Genomic DNA, 22,500 nt, shown 5'->3' with positions numbered 1-22,500 from the left:
ATAACAGCATTAGAGATAGATAGTGAGAGAGAGAGAGAGAGAGAGAGAGAGAGAGAGAGAGAGAGAGAGAGATCTGGTGGTCTGGTGCTTCTGTCCCCAACCAAGGATGGCCTACAGCAGCACTTAGATCTTCTGCACAGATTCTGTCAGACCTGGGCCCTGACAGTACATCTCGGTAAGACTTGTGCATTTTGTGAATTATTGGGTGGTGAGCAGACCCCAGACCTCACAACCATAAAAGGCAATGGTTTCTATAACTGATTCAAGTATTTTTAGCCAGATCCTAATTGGTATGTCAAATGTTATGTTCCTTTTGATGGCATTGAAGGCCCTTCTTGCCTCGTCTCTTAGATCGTTCACAGCTTTGTGGAAGTTTCCTGTGGCGCTAATGTTTAGGCTGAGGTATGTATCGTTTTTTTGTGTGCTCTAGGGCAACAGTGTCTAGATGGAAAAAATATCCTCCATGTGCAATGCAAAACACCAAATAATGCATGCAGATACCTGCTAATTATCAAAATTCAAAAAGGAGATGTTAAATTCTACAACCACCTAACAGGAAGTGATTCCCAAACCTTCCATAACAAAGCATTCACCTACAGAGAGATGAACCTGGAGAAGAGTCCCCTAAACAAGCTGGTCCTGGGGCTCTATTCACAAACACAAACAGACCCCACAGAGCCCCACACAATTAAACTCAACCAAATCATGAGAAAACAAAAAGACACATGACACATTGGAAAGAATTAACAAAAAACAGAGCAAACTAGAATGCTATTTGGCCCCAAATTTAAGGAAAGCGTTGACTATGTACAGACTCAGTGAGCAAAGCGTTGCCATTGAGAAAGGCCGTCGTAGGCAGACCTGCTCTCAAGAGAAGACAGGCTATGTGCACACTGCCCACACAATGAGGTGGAAACTGAGCTGCACTTCCTAACCTCCTGCCAAATGTATGACCATATTAGAGACACATATTTCCCTCAGATTACACAGACCCACTAAGAATTAAAAAACTCTACTGGGTGAAATACCACAGCCAATCACAGCAGCAAGTTTTGTGACCTGTTGCCACAAGAAAAGGTCAACCAGTGAAGAACAAACACCATTGTAAATATAACCCATATTTATTCTTATTTATTTTCCCTTTTGTACTTTAACTATTTGCACATAATATGACATTTGAAATGTCTTTATTATTTTGGAACTTTTGTGAGTGTAATGTTTACTGTTTATTTGTATTGTTTATTTAACTTTATTATCTACTTCACTTACCTTGGCAATGTTACCATATGTTTACCATGCCAATAAAGCCCTTACAATGAATTGAGAGAGAGGGAAATGGAGAACAGCCATCCAGATAGATACAGAGAGAGAGAGAGAGAGAGAGAGAAAGAGAGAGAGAGATTATCTACCTCACTTGCTTTGGCAATGTTAACACGTTTCCCATGCCAATAAAGCCCCTTGGATTGAATTGAGAGAGAGATAGAGAGAGGGAGAGAGAGAGAGAGAACAGCCTTCCAGATAGATACAGAGAGAGAGAGAGAGAGAGAGAGAGAGAGAGAGAACAGCCTTAGTGATAGATACAGAGAGAGAGAGACAGCAAGAGAACAGCATTCCAAATAGATACAGAGAGAGCGAGAGTCAGAGAGACAACAGCCTTCCAGATAGAGAAAACAGCCTTCCAGATAGATACAGAGAGAGCGAGAGTCAAAGAGAACAGCCTTCCAGATAGAGAGAACAGCCTTCCAGATAGAGAGAACAGCCTTCCAGATAGAGGTGCAGACAGAGAGAGAGACAGAGAGAGAACAGCATTAGAGATAGATACAGAGAGAGAACAGCCTTAGAGATAGATACAGAGAGAGAGAGACAGAGAGAGAGCAGCCTTCCAGATAGAGAGAACAGCCTTCCAGATAGAGGTGCAGACAGAGAGAGAGAGACAGAGAGAGAACAGCCTTAGAGATAGATACAGAGAGAGAATAGCCTTAGAGATAGATACAGAGAGAGAACAGCCTTAGAGATAGATACAGAGAGAGAGACAGAGAGAGAACAGCCTTAGAGATAGATACAGAGAGAGAGACAGAGAGAGAACAGCCTTAGAGATAGATACAGAGAGAGAGAGAGACAGAGAGAGAACAGCCTTAGAGATAGATACAGAGAGAGAGACAGAGAGAGAACAGCCTTAGAGATAGATACAGAGAGAGAGAGAGACAGAGAGAGAACAGCCTTAGAGATAGATACAGAGAGAGAACAGCCTTAGAGATAGATACAGAGGGAGAGAGAGATAGAGAGAGAACAGCCTTAGAGATAGATACAGAGAGAGAGAACAGCCTTAGAGATAGATACAGAGAGAGAGAGAACAGCCTTAGAGATAGATACAGAGAGAGAGAGAGAGAGAGAGAGACAGATAACAGCCTTAGAGATAGATACAGAGAGAGAGAGTCAGAGAGAGAATAGCCTTAGAGATAGATACAGAGAGAGAGACAGAGAGAGAACAGCCTTAGAGATAGATACAGAGAGAGAGAGAACAGCCTTAGAGATAGATACAGAGAGAGAGAGTCAGAGAGAGAATAGCCTTAGAGATAGATACAGAGAGAGAATAGCCTTAGATATAGATACAGAGAGAGAACAGCCTTGGAGATAGATACAGAGAGAGAGAGAGAGTCAGAGAGAAAACATCCTTCCAGATAGAGAGAACAGCCTTCCAGATAGAGAGAACAGTCTTCCAGATAGAGGTGCAGACAGATGCCAGTCCTCCTACCAGAGCAGCGGAACTTCTTGCTCTTGATCTGCCCGATGCGTTTGTTGGCCAGTCGTCTGGGGCTGGCACAGCGTGCACCGCTGGTCTCTATTGGGTTGGAGCGAAGGTAGTCTGCCAGCCACTTCAGGTTACAGTCACAGATAAACGGGTTCTGGGCCAGGTGACTGGAAATAGGGAGGGAATTACATTTCAGGAATTGAAAAGGAGGGTAGCAAATTCCATCTCAATTACATTTTTGTAAACCTTAAAAACTATATACATTGTACAGACATTCAATTCTCAAAAGTTGTCCCTTGCTGATGTCCCTTGCTGTGTGACAGTTCAAATATGAACGTCTGTGCAATTGTGTGTGGCATAGGTTCTATGAGGTGGCAATCGAGGCCTAGGGTATGTGGTTCATTTGAGTGGTCAGAATACAGTGCAGGGATAAGGTAGAGGAGTTGTACTTCTTTTCACCAAATTCAGGTTAAACAAGAGGCTAGTTATAGACTGGAACATCCCCCCCAGTGTGTGTGTGTGTGTGTGTGTGTGTGTGTGTGTGTGTGTGTGTGTGTGTGTGTGTGTGTGTGTGTGTGTGTGTGTGTGTGTGTGTGTGTGTGTGTGTGTGTGTGTGTGTGTGTGTGTGTGTGTGTGTGTGTGTGTGTGTGTGTATGTGTGTGTGTGTGTGTGTGTGTGTGTGTGTGTGTGTGTGTGTGTGTGTGTGTGTGTGTGTGTGTGTGTGTGTGTGACCCACAGCGTCTGTATAGCTCTGAGGGATGCGAAGGTGCCCTTGGCCACAGTCTGTATCTTGTTGTCATACAGAGACAGTAGAGAGATTCTGCAGGTCTGTGAATGCATTGGCCCGAACACAGTGGATCTTATTGGCATTCAACAACCTGAGAGAGAGAGAGAGAGAGAGAGAGAGAGAGAGAGAGAGAGAGAGAGAGAGAGAAATAGAGAGAGAGAGAGAGAGAATAGAGAAAGAGAGATAGAGGGAAGAGAGAGAGAGAGAGAGAAAGAGAGAAAAGAGAAAGAGAGAGGGAGAGAAATAGAGAAAGAGAGAGAGAGAGAGGGAGAGAAATAGAGAAAGAGAGAGGGAGAGAGGGAGAGAAATAGAGAGAGAGAGAGAGAGAGAGAGGAGAGAGAGAGAGAGAGAGAGAGAGGGAGAGAGAGGGAGAGAGGGAGAGAGAGAGAGAGAGGGAGAGAGAGAGAAAGAGGGAGGGAGAGAAATAGAGAAAGAGAGAGAGAGAGAGAGTGAGAGAGAGAGAGAGAGAGAGAGAGAGGAGAGAGAGGGGAGAGAGAGGAGAGAGAGAGAGAGAGAGGGAGAGAGAGAGAGAGAGGGAGAGAGAGAGAGAGAGGGAGAGGGAGAGGGAGAGAGGGTGGGGATGGACAGAGGGAAGAAGGGAGGGAAAGAAAGTGGAAACGAGATAAGGGAGATGTGGAAAGCATCAATATAGGATGAGTGTCATCAGAGAATAACTAGTATACTATTGTTTGTATACCATTGTATACCATGTATACCATTATTTTGTGTACTTACAGTAGTTGCAGGGCATATAGTCCGTCGAACACTCCTTTGGGCAGCTCCGTGATCTTATTCCCATATAGGACTCTGTTAATATCAACAAATTGATATATTAATTAACAATCAATCAATCGCCCAATCAATAAGAAATTGTATTTATGTAAAAGCAGAGTGACTCACAGTGAGTTGAGGGATCTCAGGCCCTGGAAGGCATCAGGAGCTATTTCTGATATTTGGTTATTACTGAGATCTCTGGAGAGAGTGAGAGAGAGAGAGTGTGTGTGAGTGTGAGAGAGAGAGAGAGAGAGAGAGAGAGAGAGAGAGAGAGAGAGAGAGAGAGAGAGAGAGAGAGAGGTTTGTCTTTAGCCTTGCCCAACTGTCATACAGTAGCTCTAACCTCTGACTCCAAGGACTCAACCAAGTCCTTACTGTACCATAATGTATTATTGAAGTTTCCATTCAATAACTTCCTAAAGCAGCCAATGATATTTGAGCAGAGGTATGTTGACGACACTGCCAACCAATGAAAATCCAGAACAGTGTGATGTGTGTGGTTTATTAATGGGATGCAGGGCTGGGATCCATATGGAACAGGCTGTCTCTGTAAATGCCTGTTAACAGAATCCACAGACCACTGGCCACAAGCTAACCACTGAGTGTGTGTATGTGTATGTGTGCGTGTGCGTGTGTGCATGTGTGTGTGTGTGTGTGTGTGTGCGTATGAGTGTGTGTATGAGTGTGTGTATGTGTGTGTATGTGTGTGTGCGTATGAGTGTGTGAGTGTGTGTGTGCGTGCGTATGAGTGTGTGTGTGTGTGTGTGTGTGTGTGTGTGTGTGTGTGTGTGTGTGTGTGTGTGTGTGTGTGTGTGTGTGTGTGTGTGTGTGTGTGTGTGTGTGTGTGTGTGTGTGTGTGTTAATGGAGTGCACAGTGAAAAAGGGAAATCTTTAAAGTGAAATCGTCATGTGGTCTTTAAGATGTGAAATTATCCCATTTGAGGCTAATGTTAAACTAAGTGTTAAATAAGTAGCTATTTGTCTTTTTGCAAAAGCCTGATGTTTCATGGAAAATAAAGGTTACAGCATCTGATCTCAGACACACTCCTGTCATGTGCCAAGGGAACAACACAGTTCATATATGGGGTCATACAAACTGGGCCACGGTGAGAGCGTGTCTATTAGTGTGTTTACACAGTGGGTTGCCCTGTCACCTATTTTATATCTAAAGGGGTCTTTTAAGGATCTGTAGGGATCTGTCTTATTAGAGTGTGTTATTATTATTATTGTTATTGTATTAGAGGCTACAGGCTTTATTCTAGATCCAGAGCGCTTCCTTTTAACATTGAGACAACATACTTGTATTGTCAAAACAAACACTACAATGCAGAAGTAGGAGAAAAACTATTAACTCACTCTCCTATCATATCTGAGAGTATGATCGATTGAATTGGGGGTAGGAAGTCTAGGGGAGAAGGAAGCTGACTAGTGGTGGCTATTCAGCAGCCTGATGGTCTAGGGTAGCAGCTATTGGCCAGTATAACAGTTTTTGCTCCTCTACTGCCCGCATCTGAGTGATGGAAGCAGGTAGAACAGGCCGTGGTTCGATTGGCTGAGGTCCTTGTTGATCCTCTTGGCCTTCCTGAGACACCTGGTGGAGGACAGGCCGTGTGCACCCAATGGTGTGTTCAGGCTGAGCGTACCACCCTCTGCAGAGCCTTGCAGTCTGTGGCGGGGAGTTGCAGTATCAGGCGGTGATGCAGCCCGACCGTATGCTCTCGATGGTGCTCATGTAGAACACTGTGAGGGCCCTCGGGAACAAGCACGACAGTCGCTGAAGTCCATAATCAGCTCCTTTGTTTGCTGACATTGAGGGAGAGGTTGTTTACCTGGCACCACACCGTCAGAGTGCCTACCTCCTCTGCGAACTTGATGATGGAGTTGAAACTATGTGAGGCGACGCAGTCGAGCGTATACAGGGGAGTACAGAAGGTGACTAAGGACACACCCTTGTGGGGTCTCCGTGTTGAAGATCAGTGTGGAGGAGATCATTTTGCCTACCATCACCACCTGGGGACTGCCTGTCAGGAAGTTCAGGAGTTCAGTCCCAGGGCCAGAGCTTTGTGGTGAGCTTAGAGGGCACTACGGTATTGAAGGCCGAGCTGTAGATCATGAACATTCCATTTGTCCAGGTGAGTGAGGGCAGTGTAATGGCGATTGATCATGAACATTCCATTTGTCCAGGTGAGTGAGGGCAGTGTGCAGCGTAATGGCGATTGCAATGGGCGGTAGTTCAATTGGGGAGGGTCGAGTGTGTTGGTTTAGGAGGTGATGTAGTCTTTGACTAGCCTCTCGAGGCACTTCATGATGACGGAAGTGACAGAAGTGAGTACTACGGTTGGTAATCATTCAGTTCAATTACTTTCTCTTTCTTGGGCACGGGGATGATAGTGGACACATTGAAGCTGGTGGGGATAACGCCCTGAGCTAAAGAGAAAATGTCAGAAAACAAACAGCTTACTGGTCTGCACATGCTCTGAGGGCGCGGCTAGGGATGCCGTCTGGACCAGCAGCCTAGCGAGGGTTAACACGCTTGAATGACTTACATGCGTCCTCCGTGGAGACCGTAGGCATGTATCCCTCGTTGTCCTCAGGGGCTCTCCTCGGCAGCTCAGAGTTGTTATGCTCGAAACGTGAGAAAAAGGTGTTTAGCTCATCTGGTAGGGCGGCGTTGGTGTCTGCGACGTGACTGGCTTTCTTTTGGTCATCCGTGATGAGTAGAAGCCCCTGCCACATACAACTCGTGTCTGACCCAATGGCTAGCAGGCATAAGTAGGGCAGAGAGGAGAGGATCAAACCTCAGTCTTCATTCGAGCACTCGCTAGTTGTGACCAGTAGCCCATGTATTTTAAGGGTAGGCTGGTTAGCGGCTAGTTTGTGAGGCTGAGATACTACTGGACCACCCCCGTAAGTAGGGCAGAAAGGGGGAGAGAAACAGAAGAGGAGAGGAGGAACAAACCCTCAGTCTTCATTCCAGCACTCTTTCATTTCCCCCATATCATATAATATAATCATCATATCCATAATCATCTCTGCCACAGTTTACATTCAGACAGACACTCTAACCAGGCTGAGAATACCAGTGGGCAGCACTGAAACATGAGAGGTGTTATTACTGTGGAGAGGTTTCAGCTTGTAGCTTTCTGTAGCCTTCTGCAGCCATCACCCCTGTACCTCTTCCTGCTCTTAGTCTGGACATGGTAGTTTGGGGTTGTGACATGAAACTGAGAAGTGTACTTAGTGTACTTCAGCCCTAGAGGAAGTGTACTTAGTGTACTTCAGCCCTAGAGGAAGTGTACTTCGCGTACTTTAGCCCTAGAGGAAGTGTGCTTAGTGTACTTCAGCCCTAGAGGAAGTGTAGTTAGTGTACTTCAGCCCTAGAGGGAGTGTGCTTAGTGTACTTCAGCCCTAGAGGAAGTGTACTTAGTGTACTTCAGCCCTAGAGGAAGTGTACTTCGCGTACTTTAGCCCTAGAGGAAGTGTGCTTAGTGTACTTCAGCCCTAGAGGAAGTGTAGTTAGTGTACTTCAGCCCTAGAGGGAGTGTGCTTAGTGTACTTCAGCCCTAGAGGGAGTGTGCTTAGTGTACTTCAGCCCTAGAGGACGTGTACTTAGTGTACTTCAACCCCAGAGGAAGTGTGCTTAGTGTACTTCAGCCCTAGCGGAAGTGTACTTAGTGTACTTCAGGTCTAGAGGAAGAGTGCTTAGTGTACTTCAGCCCTAGAGGAAGTGTACTTGGTGTACTTCAGCCCTAGAGGGAGTGTACTTAGTGTACTTCAGCCCGAGAGGAAGTGTACTTAGTGTACTTCAGCCCTAGAGGAAGTGTACTTAGCGTACTTCAGCCCTAGAGGGAGTGTGCTTAGTGTACTTCAGCCCTAAAGAGCAGCTTATATACTTACATCCTGCGCAGCTTCTTGTAGGGAGAGAAGGTTCCAGGAGGAACTGACTTGATCCCATTCTGCTCCAGACGACTAGAGAGGAAAGGGGGAAAGATGGGGAAAAGAAAAGTATCGATACCATCAGGTCATAAACCAACAACAGAGTCCACTATAGAAACAAAGCAGAGTAGTCATACATCACTGCCGACACATGGTAATTGGTCAGCTGTTGCCAACTATCTTAATCCCTGCTGTGTGTATGTGTGTGTGTCTGTGTGCGTGCACGTGCATCTGCGTGTGTCTTTCCCCTCCCCTGGTTCATTAATAAAGATCTCTTCCTGTCCTGTGTGTGAGTCATAACATCTCCTCTGGAAAAATAAACAGGTCTGGAAAAGAGAGGACCAGGGAGAGACATGGAGGAGAGAGGACCAGGGAGAGACATGGAGGAGAGAGGACCAGGGAGAGACATGGAGGAGAGAGGACCAGGGAGAGACATGGAGGAGAGAGGACCAGGGAGAGACTTGGAGGAGAGAGGACCAGGGAGAGACATGGAGGAGAGAGGACCAGGGAGAGACATGGAGGAGAGAGGACCAGGGAGAGACATGGAGGAGAGAGGAACAGGGAGAGACATGGAGGAGAGAGGAACAAGGAGAGACATGGAGGAGAGAGGACCAGGGAGAGACATGGAGGAGAGAGGAACAGGGAGAGACATGGAGGAGAGAGAAACAAGGAGAGACATGGAGGAGAGAGGAACAGGGAGAGACATGGAGGAGAGAGGAACAAGGAGAGACATGGAGGAGAGAGGAACAGGGAGAGATATGGAGGAGAGAGGAACAAGGAGAGACATGGAGGAGAGAGGAACAAGGAGAGACATGGAGGAGAGAGGAGCAGGGAGAGACATAGAGGAGAGAGGAACAGGGAGAGACATGGAGGAGAGTGGAACAGGGAGAGACATGGAGGAGAGTGGAACAGGGAGAGACATGGAGGAGAGAGGAACAGGGAGAGACATGGAGGAGAGAGGACCAGGGAGAGACATGGAGGAGAGAGGAACAGGGAGAGACATGGAGGAGAGAGGACCAGGGAGAGACATGGAGGAGAGAGGACCAGGGAGAGACATAGAGGAGAGAGGAACAGGGAGAGACATGGAGGAGAGAGGACCAGGGAGAGACATAGAGGAGAGAGGAACAGGGAGACAGGGTGAGACATGGAGGAGAGAGGAACAAGGAGAGACATGGAGGAGAGAGGAACAGGGAGACAGGGTGAGACATGGAGGAGAGAGGAACAAGGAGAGACATGGAGGAGAGAGGAACAAGGAGAGACATGGAGGAGAGAGGAACAGGGAGAGACATGGAGGAGAGATGACCAGGGAGAGACATGGAGGAGAGAGGACCAGGGAGAGACATGGAGGAGAGAGGAACAGGGAGAGACATGGAGGAGAGAGGAACAAGGAGAGACATGGAGGAGAGAGGAACAGGGAGAGACATGGAGGAGAGAGGACCAGGGAGAGACATGGAGGAGAGAGGACCAGGGAGAGACATAGAGGAGAGAGGAACAAGGAGAGACATGGAGGAGAGAGGAACAGGGAGAGACATGGAGGAGAGAGGACCAGGGAGAGACATGGAGGAGAGAGGAACAGGGAGAGACATGGAGGAGAGAGGAACAAGGAGAGACATGGAGGAGAGGGGAACAGGGAGAGACATGGAGGAGAGAGGAACAAGGAGAGACATGGAGGAGAGAGGAACAGGGAGAGACATGGAGGAGAGAGGACCAGGGAGAGACATAGAGGAGAGAGGAACAGGGAGAGACATGGAGGAGAGAGGACCAGGGAGAGACATGGAGGAGAGAGGACCAGGGAGAGACATAGAGGAGAGAGGAACAGGGAGAGACATGGAGGAGAGAGGACCAGGGAGAGACATGGAGGAGAGAGGAACAAGGAGAGACATGGAGGAGAGAGGACCAGGGAGAGACATGGAGGAGAGAGGAACAAGGAGAGACATGGAGGAGAGAGGACCAGGGAGAGACATGGTGGAGAGAGGAACAGGGAGAGACATGGAGGAGAGAGGACCAGGGAGAGACATGGAGGAGAGAGGAACAGGGAGAGACATGGAGGAGAGAGGACCAGGGAGAGACATGGAGGAGAGAGGAACAAGGAGAGACATGGAGGAGAGAGGAACAAGGAGAGACATGGAGGAGAGAGGAACAGGGAGAGACATGGAGGAGAGAGGAACAGGGAGAGACATGGAGGAGAGAGGAACAAGGAGAGACATGGAGGAGAGAGGAACAAGGAGAGACATGGAGGAGAGAGGACCAGGGAGAGACATGGTGGAGGGAGGACCAGGGAGAGACATGGAGGAGAGAGGACCAGGGAGAGACATAGAGGTGAGAGGAACAGGGAGAGACATGGAGGAGAGTGGAACAGGGAGAGACATGGAGGAGAGAGGACCAGGGAGAGACATGGAGGAGAGAGGAACAGGGAGAGACATGGAGGAGAGAGGAACAGGGAGAGACATGGAGGAGAGAGGACCAGGGAGAGACATGGAGGAGAGAGGACCAGGGAGAGACATAGAGGAGAGAGGAACAGGGAGAGACATGGAGGAGAGAGGACCAGGGAGAGACATAGAGGAGAGAGGAACAGGGAGACAGGGTGAGACATGGAGGAGAGAGGAACAAGGAGAGACATGGAGGAGAGAGGAACAGGGAGACAGGGTGAGACATGGAGGAGAGAGGAACAAGGAGAGACATGGAGGAGAGAGGAACAAGGAGAGACATGGAGGAGAGAGGAACAGGGAGAGACATGGAGGAGAGAGGACCAGGGAGAGACATGGAGGAGAGAGGACCAGGGAGAGACATGGAGGAGAGAGGAACAGGGAGAGACATGGAGGAGAGAGGAACAAGGAGAGACATGGAGGAGAGAGGAACAGGGAGAGACATGGAGGAGAGAGGACCAGGGAGAGACATGGAGGAGAGAGGACCAGGGAGAGACATAGAGGAGAGAGGAACAAGGAGAGACATGGAGGAGAGAGGAACAGGGAGAGACATGGAGGAGAGAGGACCAGGGAGAGACATGGAGGAGAGAGGAACAGGGAGAGACATGGAGGAGAGAGGAACAAGGAGAGACATGGAGGAGAGAGGAACAGGGAGAGACATGGAGGAGAGAGGAACAAGGAGAGACATGGAGGAGAGAGGAACAGGGAGAGACATGGAGGAGAGAGGACCAGGGAGAGACATAGAGGAGAGAGGAACAGGGAGAGACATGGAGGAGAGACATGGAGGAGAGAGGACCAGGGAGAGACATAGAGGAGAGAGGAACAGGGAGAGACATGGAGGAGAGAGGACCAGGGGAGACATGGAGGAGAGAGGAACAAGGAGAGACATGGAGGAGAGAGGACCAGGGAGAGACATGGAGGAGAGAGGAACAAGGAGAGACATGGAGGAGAGAGGACCAGGGAGAGACATGGTGGAGAGAGGAACAGGGAGAGACATGGAGGAGAGAGGAACAGGGAGAGACATGGAGGAGAGAGGACCAGGAACATGGAGAGAGAGGACAGGGAGAGAGAGGTGAGGGAACAGGGAGAGACATGGAGGAGAGAGGACCAGGGAGAGACATGGAGGAGAGTGGAACAGGGAGAAACATGGAGGAGAGAGGAACAGGGAGAGACATGGAGGAGAGAGGACCAGGGAGAACATGGAGGAGAGAGGAACAGGGAGAAACATGGAGGAGAGAGGACAGGGAGAGACATGGAGGAGAGAGGACCAGGGAGAGTCATAGGGTGAGAGGAACAGGGAGAGACATGGAGGAGAGTGGAACAGGGAGAAACATGGAGGAGAGAGGAACAGGGAGAGACATGGAGGAGAGAGGAACAGGGAGAGACATGGAGGAGAGAGGAACAGGGAGAGACATGGAGGAGAGAGGACCAGGGAGAGACATGGAGGAGAGAGGAACAGGGAGAGACATGGAGGAGAGAGGAACAGGGAGAGACATGGAGGAGAGAGGACCAGGGAGAGACATAGAGGAGAGAGGAACAGGGAGACAGGGTGAGACATGGAGGAGAGAGGAACAAGGAGAGACATGGAGGAGAGAGGAACAGGGAGACAGGGTGAGACATGGAGGAGAGAGGAACAAGGAGAGACATGGAGGAGAGAGGAACAAGGAGAGACATGGAGGAGAGAGGACCAGGGAGAGACATGGAGGAGAGAGGACCAGGGAGAGACATGGAGGAGAGAGGAACAGGGAGAGACATGGAGGAGAGAGGAACAAGGAGAGACATGGAGGAGAGAGGAACAGGGAGAGACATGGAGGAGAGAGGACCAGGGAGAGACATGGAGGAGAGAGGACCAGGGAGAGACATGGAGGAGAGAGGAACAAGGAGAGACATGGAGGAGAGAGGAACAGGGAGAGTCATGGAGGAGAGAGGACCAGGGAGAGACATGGAGGAGAGAGGAACAGGGAGAGACATGGAGGAGAGAGGAACAGGGAGAGACATGGAGGAGAGAGGAACAGGGAGAGACATGGAGGAGAGAGGACCAGGGAGAGACATGGAGGAGAGAGGACCAGGGAGACATGGACATGGAGGAGAGAGGAACAAGGAGAGACATGGAGGAGAGAGGAACAGGGAGAGACATGGAGGAGAGAGGACCATGAGAGACATGGAGGAGAGAGGAACAGGGAGAGACATGGAGGAGAGAGGAACAAGGAGAGACATGGAGGAGAGAGGAACAGGGAGAGACATGGAGGAGAGAGGAACAGGAGAGACATGGAGGAGAGAGGAACAGGGAGAGACATGGAGGAGAGAGGACCAGGGAGAGACATGGAGGAGAGAGGAACAGGAGAGACATGGAGGAGAGAGGACCAGGGAGAGACATGGAGGAGAGAGGACCAGGAGAGACATGGAGGAGAGAGGAACAGGGAGAGACATGGAGGAGAGAGGACCAGGGGAGACATGGAGGAGAGAGGAACAAGGAGAGACATGGAGGAGAGAGGACCAGGGAGAGACATGGAGGAGAGAGGAACAAGGAGAGACATGGAGGAGAGAGGACCAGGGAGAGACATGGTGGAGAGAGGAACAGGGAGAGACATGGAGGAGAGAGGACCAGGGAGAGTCATAGAGGTGAGAGGAACAGGGAGAGACATGGAGGAGAGAGGAACAGGGAGAAACATGGAGGAGAGAGGAACAGGGAGAGACATGGAGGAGAGAGGAACAGGGAGAGACATGGAGGAGAGAGGAACAGGGAGAGACATGGAGGAGAGAGGACCAGGGAGAGACATGGAGGAGAGAGGACCAGGGAGAGACATAGAGGAGAGAGGAACAGGGAGAGACATGGAGGAGAGAGGACCAGGGAGAGACATAGAGGAGAGAGGAACAGGGAGACAGGGTGAGACATGGAGGAGAGAGGAACAAGGAGAGACATGGAGGAGAGAGGAACAGGGAGACAGGGTGAGACATGGAGGAGAGAGGAACAAGGAGAGACATGGAGGAGAGAGGAACAAGGAGAGACATGGAGGAGAGAGGACCAGGGAGAGACATGGAGGAGAGAGGACCAGGGAGAGACATGGAGGAGAGAGGAACAGGGAGAGACATGGAGGAGAGAGGAACAAGGAGAGACATGGAGGAGAGAGGAACAGGGAGAGACATGGAGGAGAGAGGACCAGGGAGAGACATGGAGGAGAGAGGACCAGGGAGAGACATAGAGGAGAGAGGAACAAGGAGAGACATGGAGGAGAGAGGAACAGGGAGAGACATGGAGGAGAGAGGACCAGGGAGAGACATGGAGGAGAGAGGAACAGGGAGAGACATGGAGGAGAGAGGAACAGGGAGAGACATGGAGGAGAGAGGAACAGGGAGACACATGGAGGAGAGAGGACCAGGGAGATACATGGAGGAGAGAGGAACAGGGAGACACATGGAGGAGAGAGGAACAGGGAGAGACATGGAGGAGAGAGGACCAGGGAGATACATGGAGGAGAGAGGAACATGGAGAGACATGGAGGAGAGAGGACCAGGGAGAGACATGGAGGAGAGAGGAACAGGGAGAGACATGGAGGAGAGAGGAACAGGGAGAGACATGGAGGAGAGAGGAACAGGGAGAGACATGGAGGAGAGTGGAACAGGGAGAGATATGGAGGAGAGAGGAACAGGGAGAGACATGGAGGAGAGAGGACCAGGGAGAGACATGGAGGAGAGAGGACCAGGGAGAGACATGGACATGGAGGAGAGAGGACAATGGAGAGACATGGAGGAGAGAGGAACAGGGAGAGACATGGACATGGAGGAGAGAGGACAATGAAGAGACATGGAGGAGAGAGGAACAGGGAGAGACATGGAGGAGAGAGGAGCAGGGAGAGACATGGAGGAGAGAGGGACAGGGAGAGACATGGAGGAGAGAGGACCAGGGAGAGACATGGAGGAGAGAGGACCAGGGAGAGACATGGAGGAGAGAGGAACAGGGAGAGACATGGAGGAGAGAGGAACAGGGAGAGACATGGAGGAGAGAGGAGCAGGGAGAGACATGGAGGAGAGAGGAACAGGGAGAGACATGGAGGAGAGAGGACCAGGGAGAGACATGGAGGAGAGAGGACAATGAAGAGACATGGAGGAGAGAGGAACAGGGAGAGACATGGAGGAGAGAGGAACAGGGAGAGACATGGAGGAGAGAGGAACAGGGAGAGACATGGAGGAGAGAGGAGCAGGGAGAGACATGGAGGAGAGAGGAACAGGGAGAGACATGGAGGAGAGAGGACCAGGGAGAGACATGGAGGAGAGAGGACCAGGGAGAGACATGGAGGAGAGAGGAACAGGGAGACAGGGAGAGACATGGAGGAGAGAGGACCAGGGAGAGACATAGAGGAGAGAGGACCAGGGAGAGACATGGAGGAGAGAGGAACAGGGAGACAGGGAGACACATGGAGGAGAGAGGACCATGCTGGAGACTCCAGACATCACAGATCACAAAAATGTGTGTGGCACTGCTCTCTGTCTCTAACTCTCTCACTCACACACACACACACTCCCTAACGGTGGAAACTGAGAGTCACAGATGTACTGTAATCAGTCTCAGATGTTAAGGAGAAACAGTCCTTGAAGCCGAACCCTGTTGTGTGTGTGTGTGTGTGTGTGTGTGTGTGTGTGTGTGTGTGTGTGTGTGTGTGTGTGTGTGTGTGTGTGTGTGTGTGTGTGTACAGTATGTGTGTGTGTGTGTGTAAAACAGTGTGTAAACATGTGTGTGTGTGTGTGTGTGTGTGTGGTGTGTGGTTGAGTGGTGGTGTGGCAGGGCATGCAGACAGCTGTCTCTCTCCTGCTCTGTTCCAGTCCTCTAACCCATCTAAGTCTCATTAAGCCCAGTTTTAAAAGCTGTCAACTGACCTATAGATAAACAGCCGAGGCTGGGGCAGCATGGACCTGGAGCTGTGGCTTTGCCGAGGTATGGGGCTCTGGTTGTGGCCAGGGCAGGGGCTGTGGGATTGGACTGGGATAGGGCTAGAGCTGGTAAATATGAATGGGTCTAGAGAGAAGGCTGGGAAAGTTGGGGTTTGGGACCAAATGGGTGGAGTGATAGGAATGAGGCCCACCAGTAAATCAAATCAAATCAAAATGTATTGGTCACGTACACATATTTTGTAGATGTTATCGCAGGTGTAGTGAAATGTTTATGTTCATAAATACAAAAAATGTAATTAAGAAATTAGGAAATGTAGAAATATTAGAACGAGCAATGTCCTTGTGGAATGTAAATATATATGTATATGATGGTGTGTCTCGACATTATGGACAGTATATGAATATAAAAGGTGTACAGCAGTAGTTACATAGGATGAGCCTTGACTAGAATACAGTATATACATGTGAAGTGGATAAAACAGTATGTAAACATGATTAAAGTGACCAGTGTTCAATGACTATGTACATAGGGAAGCCAGCTAGTAACAGTGATTAAAGTTCAGGGCAGGGTATAAAGCGGTGGCCGGCTAGTAACAGTGATTAAAGTTCAGGGCAGGGTATAAAGCGGTGGCCGGCTAGTAACAGTGATTAAAGTTCAGGGCAGGGTATAAAGCGGTGGCCGGCTAGTAACAGTGATTAAAGTTCAGGGCAGGGTATAAAGTGGTGGCCGGCTAGTAACAGTGATTAAAGTTCAGGGCAGGGTATAAAGCGGTGGCCGGCTAGTAACAGTGATTAAAGTTCAGGGCAGGGTATAAAGTGGTGGCCGGCTAGTAACAGTGATTAAAGTTCAGGGCAGGGTATAAAGCTGTGGCCGGCTAGTAACAGTGATTAAAGTTCAGGGCAGGGTATAAAGCGGTGGCCGGCTAGTAACAGTGATTAAAGTTCAGGGCAGGGTATAAAGCGGTGGCCGGCTAGTAACAGTGATTAAAGTTCAGGGCAGGGTATAAAGCGGTGGCCGGCTAGTAACAGTGATTAAAGTTCAGGGCAGGGTATAAAGCGGTGGCCGGCTAGTAACAGTGATTAAAGTTCAGGGCAGGGTATAAAGCGGTGGCCGGCTAGTAACAGTGATTAAAGTTCAGGGCAGGGTATAAAGTGGTGGCGGCTAGTAACAGTGATTAAAGTTCAGGGCAGGGTATAAAGCGGTGGCGGCTAGTAACAGTGATTAAAGTTCAGGGCAGGGTATAAAGCGGTGGCCGGCTAGTAACAGTGATTAAAGTTCAGGGCAGGGTATAAAGCGGTGGCCGGCTAGTAACAGTGATTAAAGTTCAGGGCAGGGTATAAAGCGGTGGCCGGCTAGTAACAGTGATTAATGTTCAGGGCAGGGTATAAAGCGGTGGCCGGCTAGTAACAGTGATTAAAGTTCAGGGCAGGGTATAAAGTGGTGGCCGGCTAGTAACAGTGATTAAAGTTCAGGGCAGGGTATAAAGTGGTGGCCGGCTAGTAACAGTGATTAAAGTTCAGGGCAGGGTATAAAGTGGTGGCCGGCTAGTAACAGTGATTAAAGTTCAGGGCAGGGTATAAAGCGGTGGCCGGCTAGTAACAGTGATTAAAGTTCAGGGCAGGGTATAAAGCGGTGGCCGGCTAGTAACAGTGATTAAAGTTCAGGGCAGGGTATAAAGCGGTGGCAGGGCTAGTAACAGTGATTAAAGTTCAGGGCAGGGTATAAAGCGGTGGCCGGCTAGTAACAGTGATTAAAGTTCAGGGCAGGGTATAAAGTGGTGGCCGGCTAGTAACAGTGATTAAAGTTCAGGGCAGGGTATAAAGCGGTGGCCGGCTAGTAACAGTGATTAAAGTTCAGGGCAGGGTATAAAGCGGTGGCCGGCTAGTAACAGTGATTAAAGTTCAGGGCAGGGTATAAAGTGCGGTGGCCGGCTAGTAACAGTGATTAAAGTTCAGGGCAGGGTATAAAGCGGTGGCCGGCTAGTAACAGTGATTAATGTTCAGGGCAGGGTATAAAGCGGTGGCCGGCTAGTAACAGTGATTAAAGTTCAGGGCAGGGTATAAAGTGGTGGCCGGCTAGTAACAGTGATTAAAGTTCAGGGCAGGGTATAAAGTGGTGGCCGGCTAGTAACAGTGATTAAAGTTCAGGGCAGGGTATAAAGTGGTGGCCGGCTAGTAACAGTGATTAAAGTTCAGGGCAGGGTATAAAGCGGTGGCCGGCTAGTAACAGTGATTAAAGTTCAGGGCAGGGTATAAAGCGGTGGCCGGCTAGTAACAGTGATTAAAGTTCAGGGCAGGGTATAAAGTGGTGGCCGGCTAGTAACAGTGATTAAAGTTCAGGGCAGGGTATAAAGCGGTGGCCGGCTAGTAACAGTGATTAAAGTTCAGGGCAGGGTATAAAGCGGTGGCCGGCTAGTAACAGTGATTAAAGTTCAGGGCAGGGTATAAAGCGGTGGCCGGCTAGTAACAGTGATTAAAGTTCAGGGCAGGGTATAAAGCGGTGGCCGGCTAGTAACAGTGATTAAAGTTCAGGGCAGGGTATAAAGCGGTGGCCGGCTAGTAACAGTGATTAAAGTTCAGGGCAGGGTATAAAGTGGTGGCCGGCTAGTAACAGTGATTAAAGTTCAGGGCAGGGTATAAAGTGGTGGCCGGCTAGTAACAGTGATTAAAGTTCAGGGCAGGGTATAAAGTGGTGGCCGGCTAGTAACAGTGATTAAAGTTCAGGGCAGGGTATAAAGCGGTGGCCGGCTAGTAACAGTGATTAAAGTTCAGGGCAGGGTATAAAGCGGTGGCCGGCTAGTAACAGTGATTAAAGTTCAGGGCAGGGTATAAAGCGGTGGCCGGCTAGTAACAGTGATTAAAGTTCAGGGCAGGGTATAAAGAGGTGGCCGGCTAGTAACAGTGATTAAAGTTCAGGGCAGGGTATAAAGCGGTGGCCGGCTAGTAACAGTGATTAAAGTTCAGGGCAGGGTATAAAGTGGTGGCCGGCTAGTAACAGTGATTAAAGTTCAGGGCAGGGTATAAAGTGGTGGCCGGCTAGTAACAGTGATTAAAGTTCAGGGCAGGGTATAAAGCGGTGGCCGGCTAGTAACAGTGATTAAAGTTCAGGGCAGGGTATAAAGCGGTGGCCGGCTAGTAACAGTGATTAAAGTTCAGGGCAGGGTATAAAGAGGTGGCCGGCTAGTAACAGTGATTAAAGTTCAGGGCAGGGTATAAAGAGGTGGCCGGCTAGTAACAGTGATTAAAGTTCAGGGCAGGGTATAAAGCGGTGGCCGGCTAGTAACAGTGATTAAAGTTCAGGGCAGGGTATAAAGAGGTGGCCGGCTAGTAACAGTGATTAAAGTTCAGGGCAGGGTATAAAGCGGTGGCCGGCTAGTAACAGTGATTAAAGTTCAGGGCAGGGTATAAAGCGGTGGCCGGCTAGTAACAGTGATTAAAGTTCAGGGCAGGGTATAAAGAGGTGGCCGGCTAGTAACAGTGATTAAAGTTCAGGGCAGGGTATAAAGCGGTGGCCGGCTAGTAACAGTGATTAAAGTTCAGGGCAGGGTATAAAGCGGTGGCCGGCTAGTAACAGTGATTAAAGTTCAGGGCAGGGTATAAAGAGGTGGCCGGCTAGTAACAGTGATTAAAGTTCAGGGCAGGGTATAAAGCGGTGGCCGGCTAGTAACAGTGATTAAAGTTCAGGGCAGGGTATAAAGCGGTGGCCGGCTAGTAACAGTGATTAAAGTTCAGGGCAGGGTATAAAGCGGTGGCCGGCTAGTAACAGTGATTAAAGTTCAGGGCAGGGTATAAAGCGGTGGCCGGCTAGTAACAGTGATTAAAGTTCAGGGCAGGGTATAAAGCGGTGGCCGGCTAGTAACAGTGATTAAAGTTCAGGGCAGGGTATAAAGCGGTGGCCGGCTAGTAACAGTGATTAAAGTTCAGGGCAGGGTATAAAGCGGTGGCGGCTAGTAACAGTGATTAAAGTTCAGGGCAGGGTATAAAGCGGTGGCCGGCTGGTAACAGTGATTAAAGTTCAGGGCAGGGTATAAAGCGGTGGCCGGCTAGTAACAGTGATTAAAGTTCAGGGCAGGGTATAAAGCGGTGGCCGGCTAGTAACAGTGATTAAAGTTCAGGGCAGGGTATAAAGCGGTGGCGGCTAGTAACAGTGATTAAAGTTCAGGGCAGGGTATAAAGCGGTGGCCGGCTAGTAACAGTGATTAAAGTTCAGGGCAGGGTATAAAGCGGTGGCCGGCTAGTAACAGTGATTAAAGTTCAGGGCAGGGTATAAAGCGGTGGCCGGCTAGTAACAGTGATTAAAGTTCAGGGCAGGGTATAAAGCGGTGGCCGGCTAGTAACAGTGATTAAAGTTCAGGGCAGGGTATAAAGCTGTGGCCGGCTAGTAACAGTGATTAAAGTTCAGGGCAGGGTATAAAGCGGTGGCCGGCTAGTGGTGACTATTTAACAGTTTGATTGACTGAAGATAGAAAACAGTTTTCAGTCTCTCGGTCCAAGTTTTGAGGCACTCTGCCTTCTAGATGGTAGCGGGGTGAACAGGCCGTGGCTCGGGTGGCTGAGGTCCTTGATGATCTTCTTGGCCTTCCTGTGACACCAGGTGATGTAGATGACCTGGAGGACAGGCAGTGTGCCCCTGGTGTTGCACCACCCTCTGAAGATCCCTGCTGTTGCGAGTGGTGCAATTGCCATGCAAGGCGGTGTAACAGCCAGACAGGATGCTCTCAATGATGCATCTGTAGATGTTTGCCAAGGTCTTCGTGGCCAAGCCAAATGTATTCACCCTTCTGAGGTTGAAGAAGCGCTGTTGCGCCTACTTCATCATACTGTTTGTGTGGGTGGACCATTTCAGGTTGTCAGTGATGTGCATGCTGAGGAACTTGAAGCTTTTCAGCCTCTTCAATACAGCGCAGTCGATGTGGATGGGGGTGTGTCCCTATGCTGTCTCCTGAAGTCCACAATCAGCTCCTTCATTCTGTTTACGTTGGATGAGAGGTTATTTTCCCGACACCACTCCCCCAGGGACCTCACCTCCTCCCTGTAGGCTCATCATTGTTGATAATCAGTCCTACCACTGTTGTGTCATCTGCAAACGTATTGATTGAGTTGGAGACATGCGTGGCCACACAGTCATGGGTGAACAGGAAGTACAATAGGGAGCTGGGCACGCAATCTTGTGGAGCCCCAGTGTTGAGGATCAGCGTAACGGAGGAGTTGTTTCCTACCTTCACCACCTGGGGTCGGCCCATAAGGAAGTTTAGGACCCAGTTGCACAGGGTGGGTTTCAGACCCAGGGCACTGAGCTTAGTGATAAGCTGGAACTATGATGTTGAGCTGTAGTCAATGAACACCATTCTTATATAGGTTTTCCTCTTGTACAGATGGGATGGGGCAGTGTGCAGTGCGATGCTGATTGTGTCATCCGTGGATCTGTTGGGGCGGATGCAAATTGAAGTGGGTCTAGGGTGTTGGGAAAGGTGGATGTGATATGATCCTTAACTAGCCTCTCAAAACACTTCATGTTGGCAGAAGTGAGTGTGGCACTGTGTTTTCCTCGAAGCGGGCAAAGAAGGTGTTTAGCTTGTCCGGGATCAAGGCATAGCTGGACTGTTTGATTGGTTTACAGAGGGCATCGCTGGACTGTTTGATTGGTTTACAGAGGGCATAGCTGGACTGTTTGATTGATTTACAGAGGGCATCGCTGGACTGTTTGATTGGTTTACAGAGGGCATAGCTGGACTGTTTGATTGGTTTACAGAGGGCATAGCTGGACTGTTTGATTGATTTACAGAGGGCATAGCTGGACTGTTTGATTGGTTTACAGAGGGCATAGCTGGACTGTTTGATTGGTTTACAGAGGGCATAGCTGGACTGTTTGATTGATTTACAGAGGGCATAGCTGGACTGTTTGATTGATTTACAGAGGGCATAGCTGGACTGTTTGATTGGTTTACAGAGGGCATAGCTGGACTGTTTGATTGGTTTACAGAGGGCATAGCTGGACTGTTTGATTGATTTACAGAGGGCATAGCTGGACTGTTTGATTGGTTTACAGAGGGCATAGCTGGACTGTTTGATTGATTTACAGAGGGCATCGCTGGACTGTTTGATTGGTTTACAGAGGGCATAGCTGGACTGTTTGATTGGTTTACAGAGGGCATAGCTGGACTGTTTGTACTCATCCTTGTTCCCAGTCACCTTGACGTGGTTAAATGTGGTGGTTTGTGCCTTCAGTTTTGAGTGAATGCTGCCATGTGTCCAGGGTTTTGGTTTGGATAAGTTCTAATTGTCACAGTAGGAACAACATCCTCTATGCACTTCATGATGAACTCAGTCAACGAGTCAGTGTATACATCTATACTATTCTCAGAGGCAACCCAGACATTTTTATTGAACCTTTATTTTGACACGAGGGCCACTGTATACTTAAGCAAAGTCCAAATTGTAGGTCCCTAATGACTTCTTGATGTCAATACCTATTAAGAAATTAAGAAATTAAGAAATTCTGTTTCTGTGAGCTGCCAAAAAAATAAACCCTGACTAACATTTCCCAAGTCACGTGAAGTTGACTGATCATCCATCGAGGCAACTGGAGGCTGTATGTGGGAATAACAGTCAACTGACTGGACAAGACCAGCATGACCACCATTTCTTTCAAAGGGATCACTAACTGAGTCTGTCATAGCGGTAAGGAAGTAGTTTGATTTGGCCTGTTTGACCGAGGCAGTGCATCTATTTCTCAATTGCCTAAATAGCAGCCACTCAGCTAACGAGACAGTTTGTCTAGTCTTGGCTCAGGCTTGATTTCTTTTCAAGAGGAGGTCTGAGAGTACCATGGGGTAGTTCAGTTTTTGACTCAGAGTCGCTTGAGATGGCATGTTTATCAGCCAGAGGTAAAAATGGATGAAAAGTGCTCTGAAATCAAATACTCTATCCCAGTC

At 49.3% G+C, this 22,500-nt stretch overlaps 1 protein-coding gene across 1 annotated transcript in view; it reads right to left on the bottom strand.

Annotated features, from left to right (window-relative positions):
• The window catches only part of LOC118361101 (slit homolog 1 protein-like), a 111,704-nt gene that overhangs the window by 54,472 nt on the left and 34,732 nt on the right, over nt 1-22,500 (bottom strand). The window contains 6 exon segments of the mRNA XM_052474354.1: nt 2,756-2,919; nt 3,489-3,569; nt 3,571-3,630; nt 4,275-4,346; nt 4,440-4,511; nt 8,211-8,282. Coding sequence (XP_052330314.1) covers nt 2,756-2,919; nt 3,489-3,569; nt 3,571-3,630; nt 4,275-4,346; nt 4,440-4,511; nt 8,211-8,282 — 521 coding nt within the window.

The sequence above is a fragment of the Oncorhynchus keta genome, chromosome 2, assembly GCF_023373465.1.
Source record: "Oncorhynchus keta strain PuntledgeMale-10-30-2019 chromosome 2, Oket_V2, whole genome shotgun sequence".
In the NCBI taxonomy this organism is placed as follows: domain Eukaryota; kingdom Metazoa; phylum Chordata; class Actinopteri; order Salmoniformes; family Salmonidae; genus Oncorhynchus; species Oncorhynchus keta.
The sequence above is the reverse complement of the archived record's forward strand: the minus strand, read 5'-3'. Positions and strand labels throughout refer to the sequence as shown.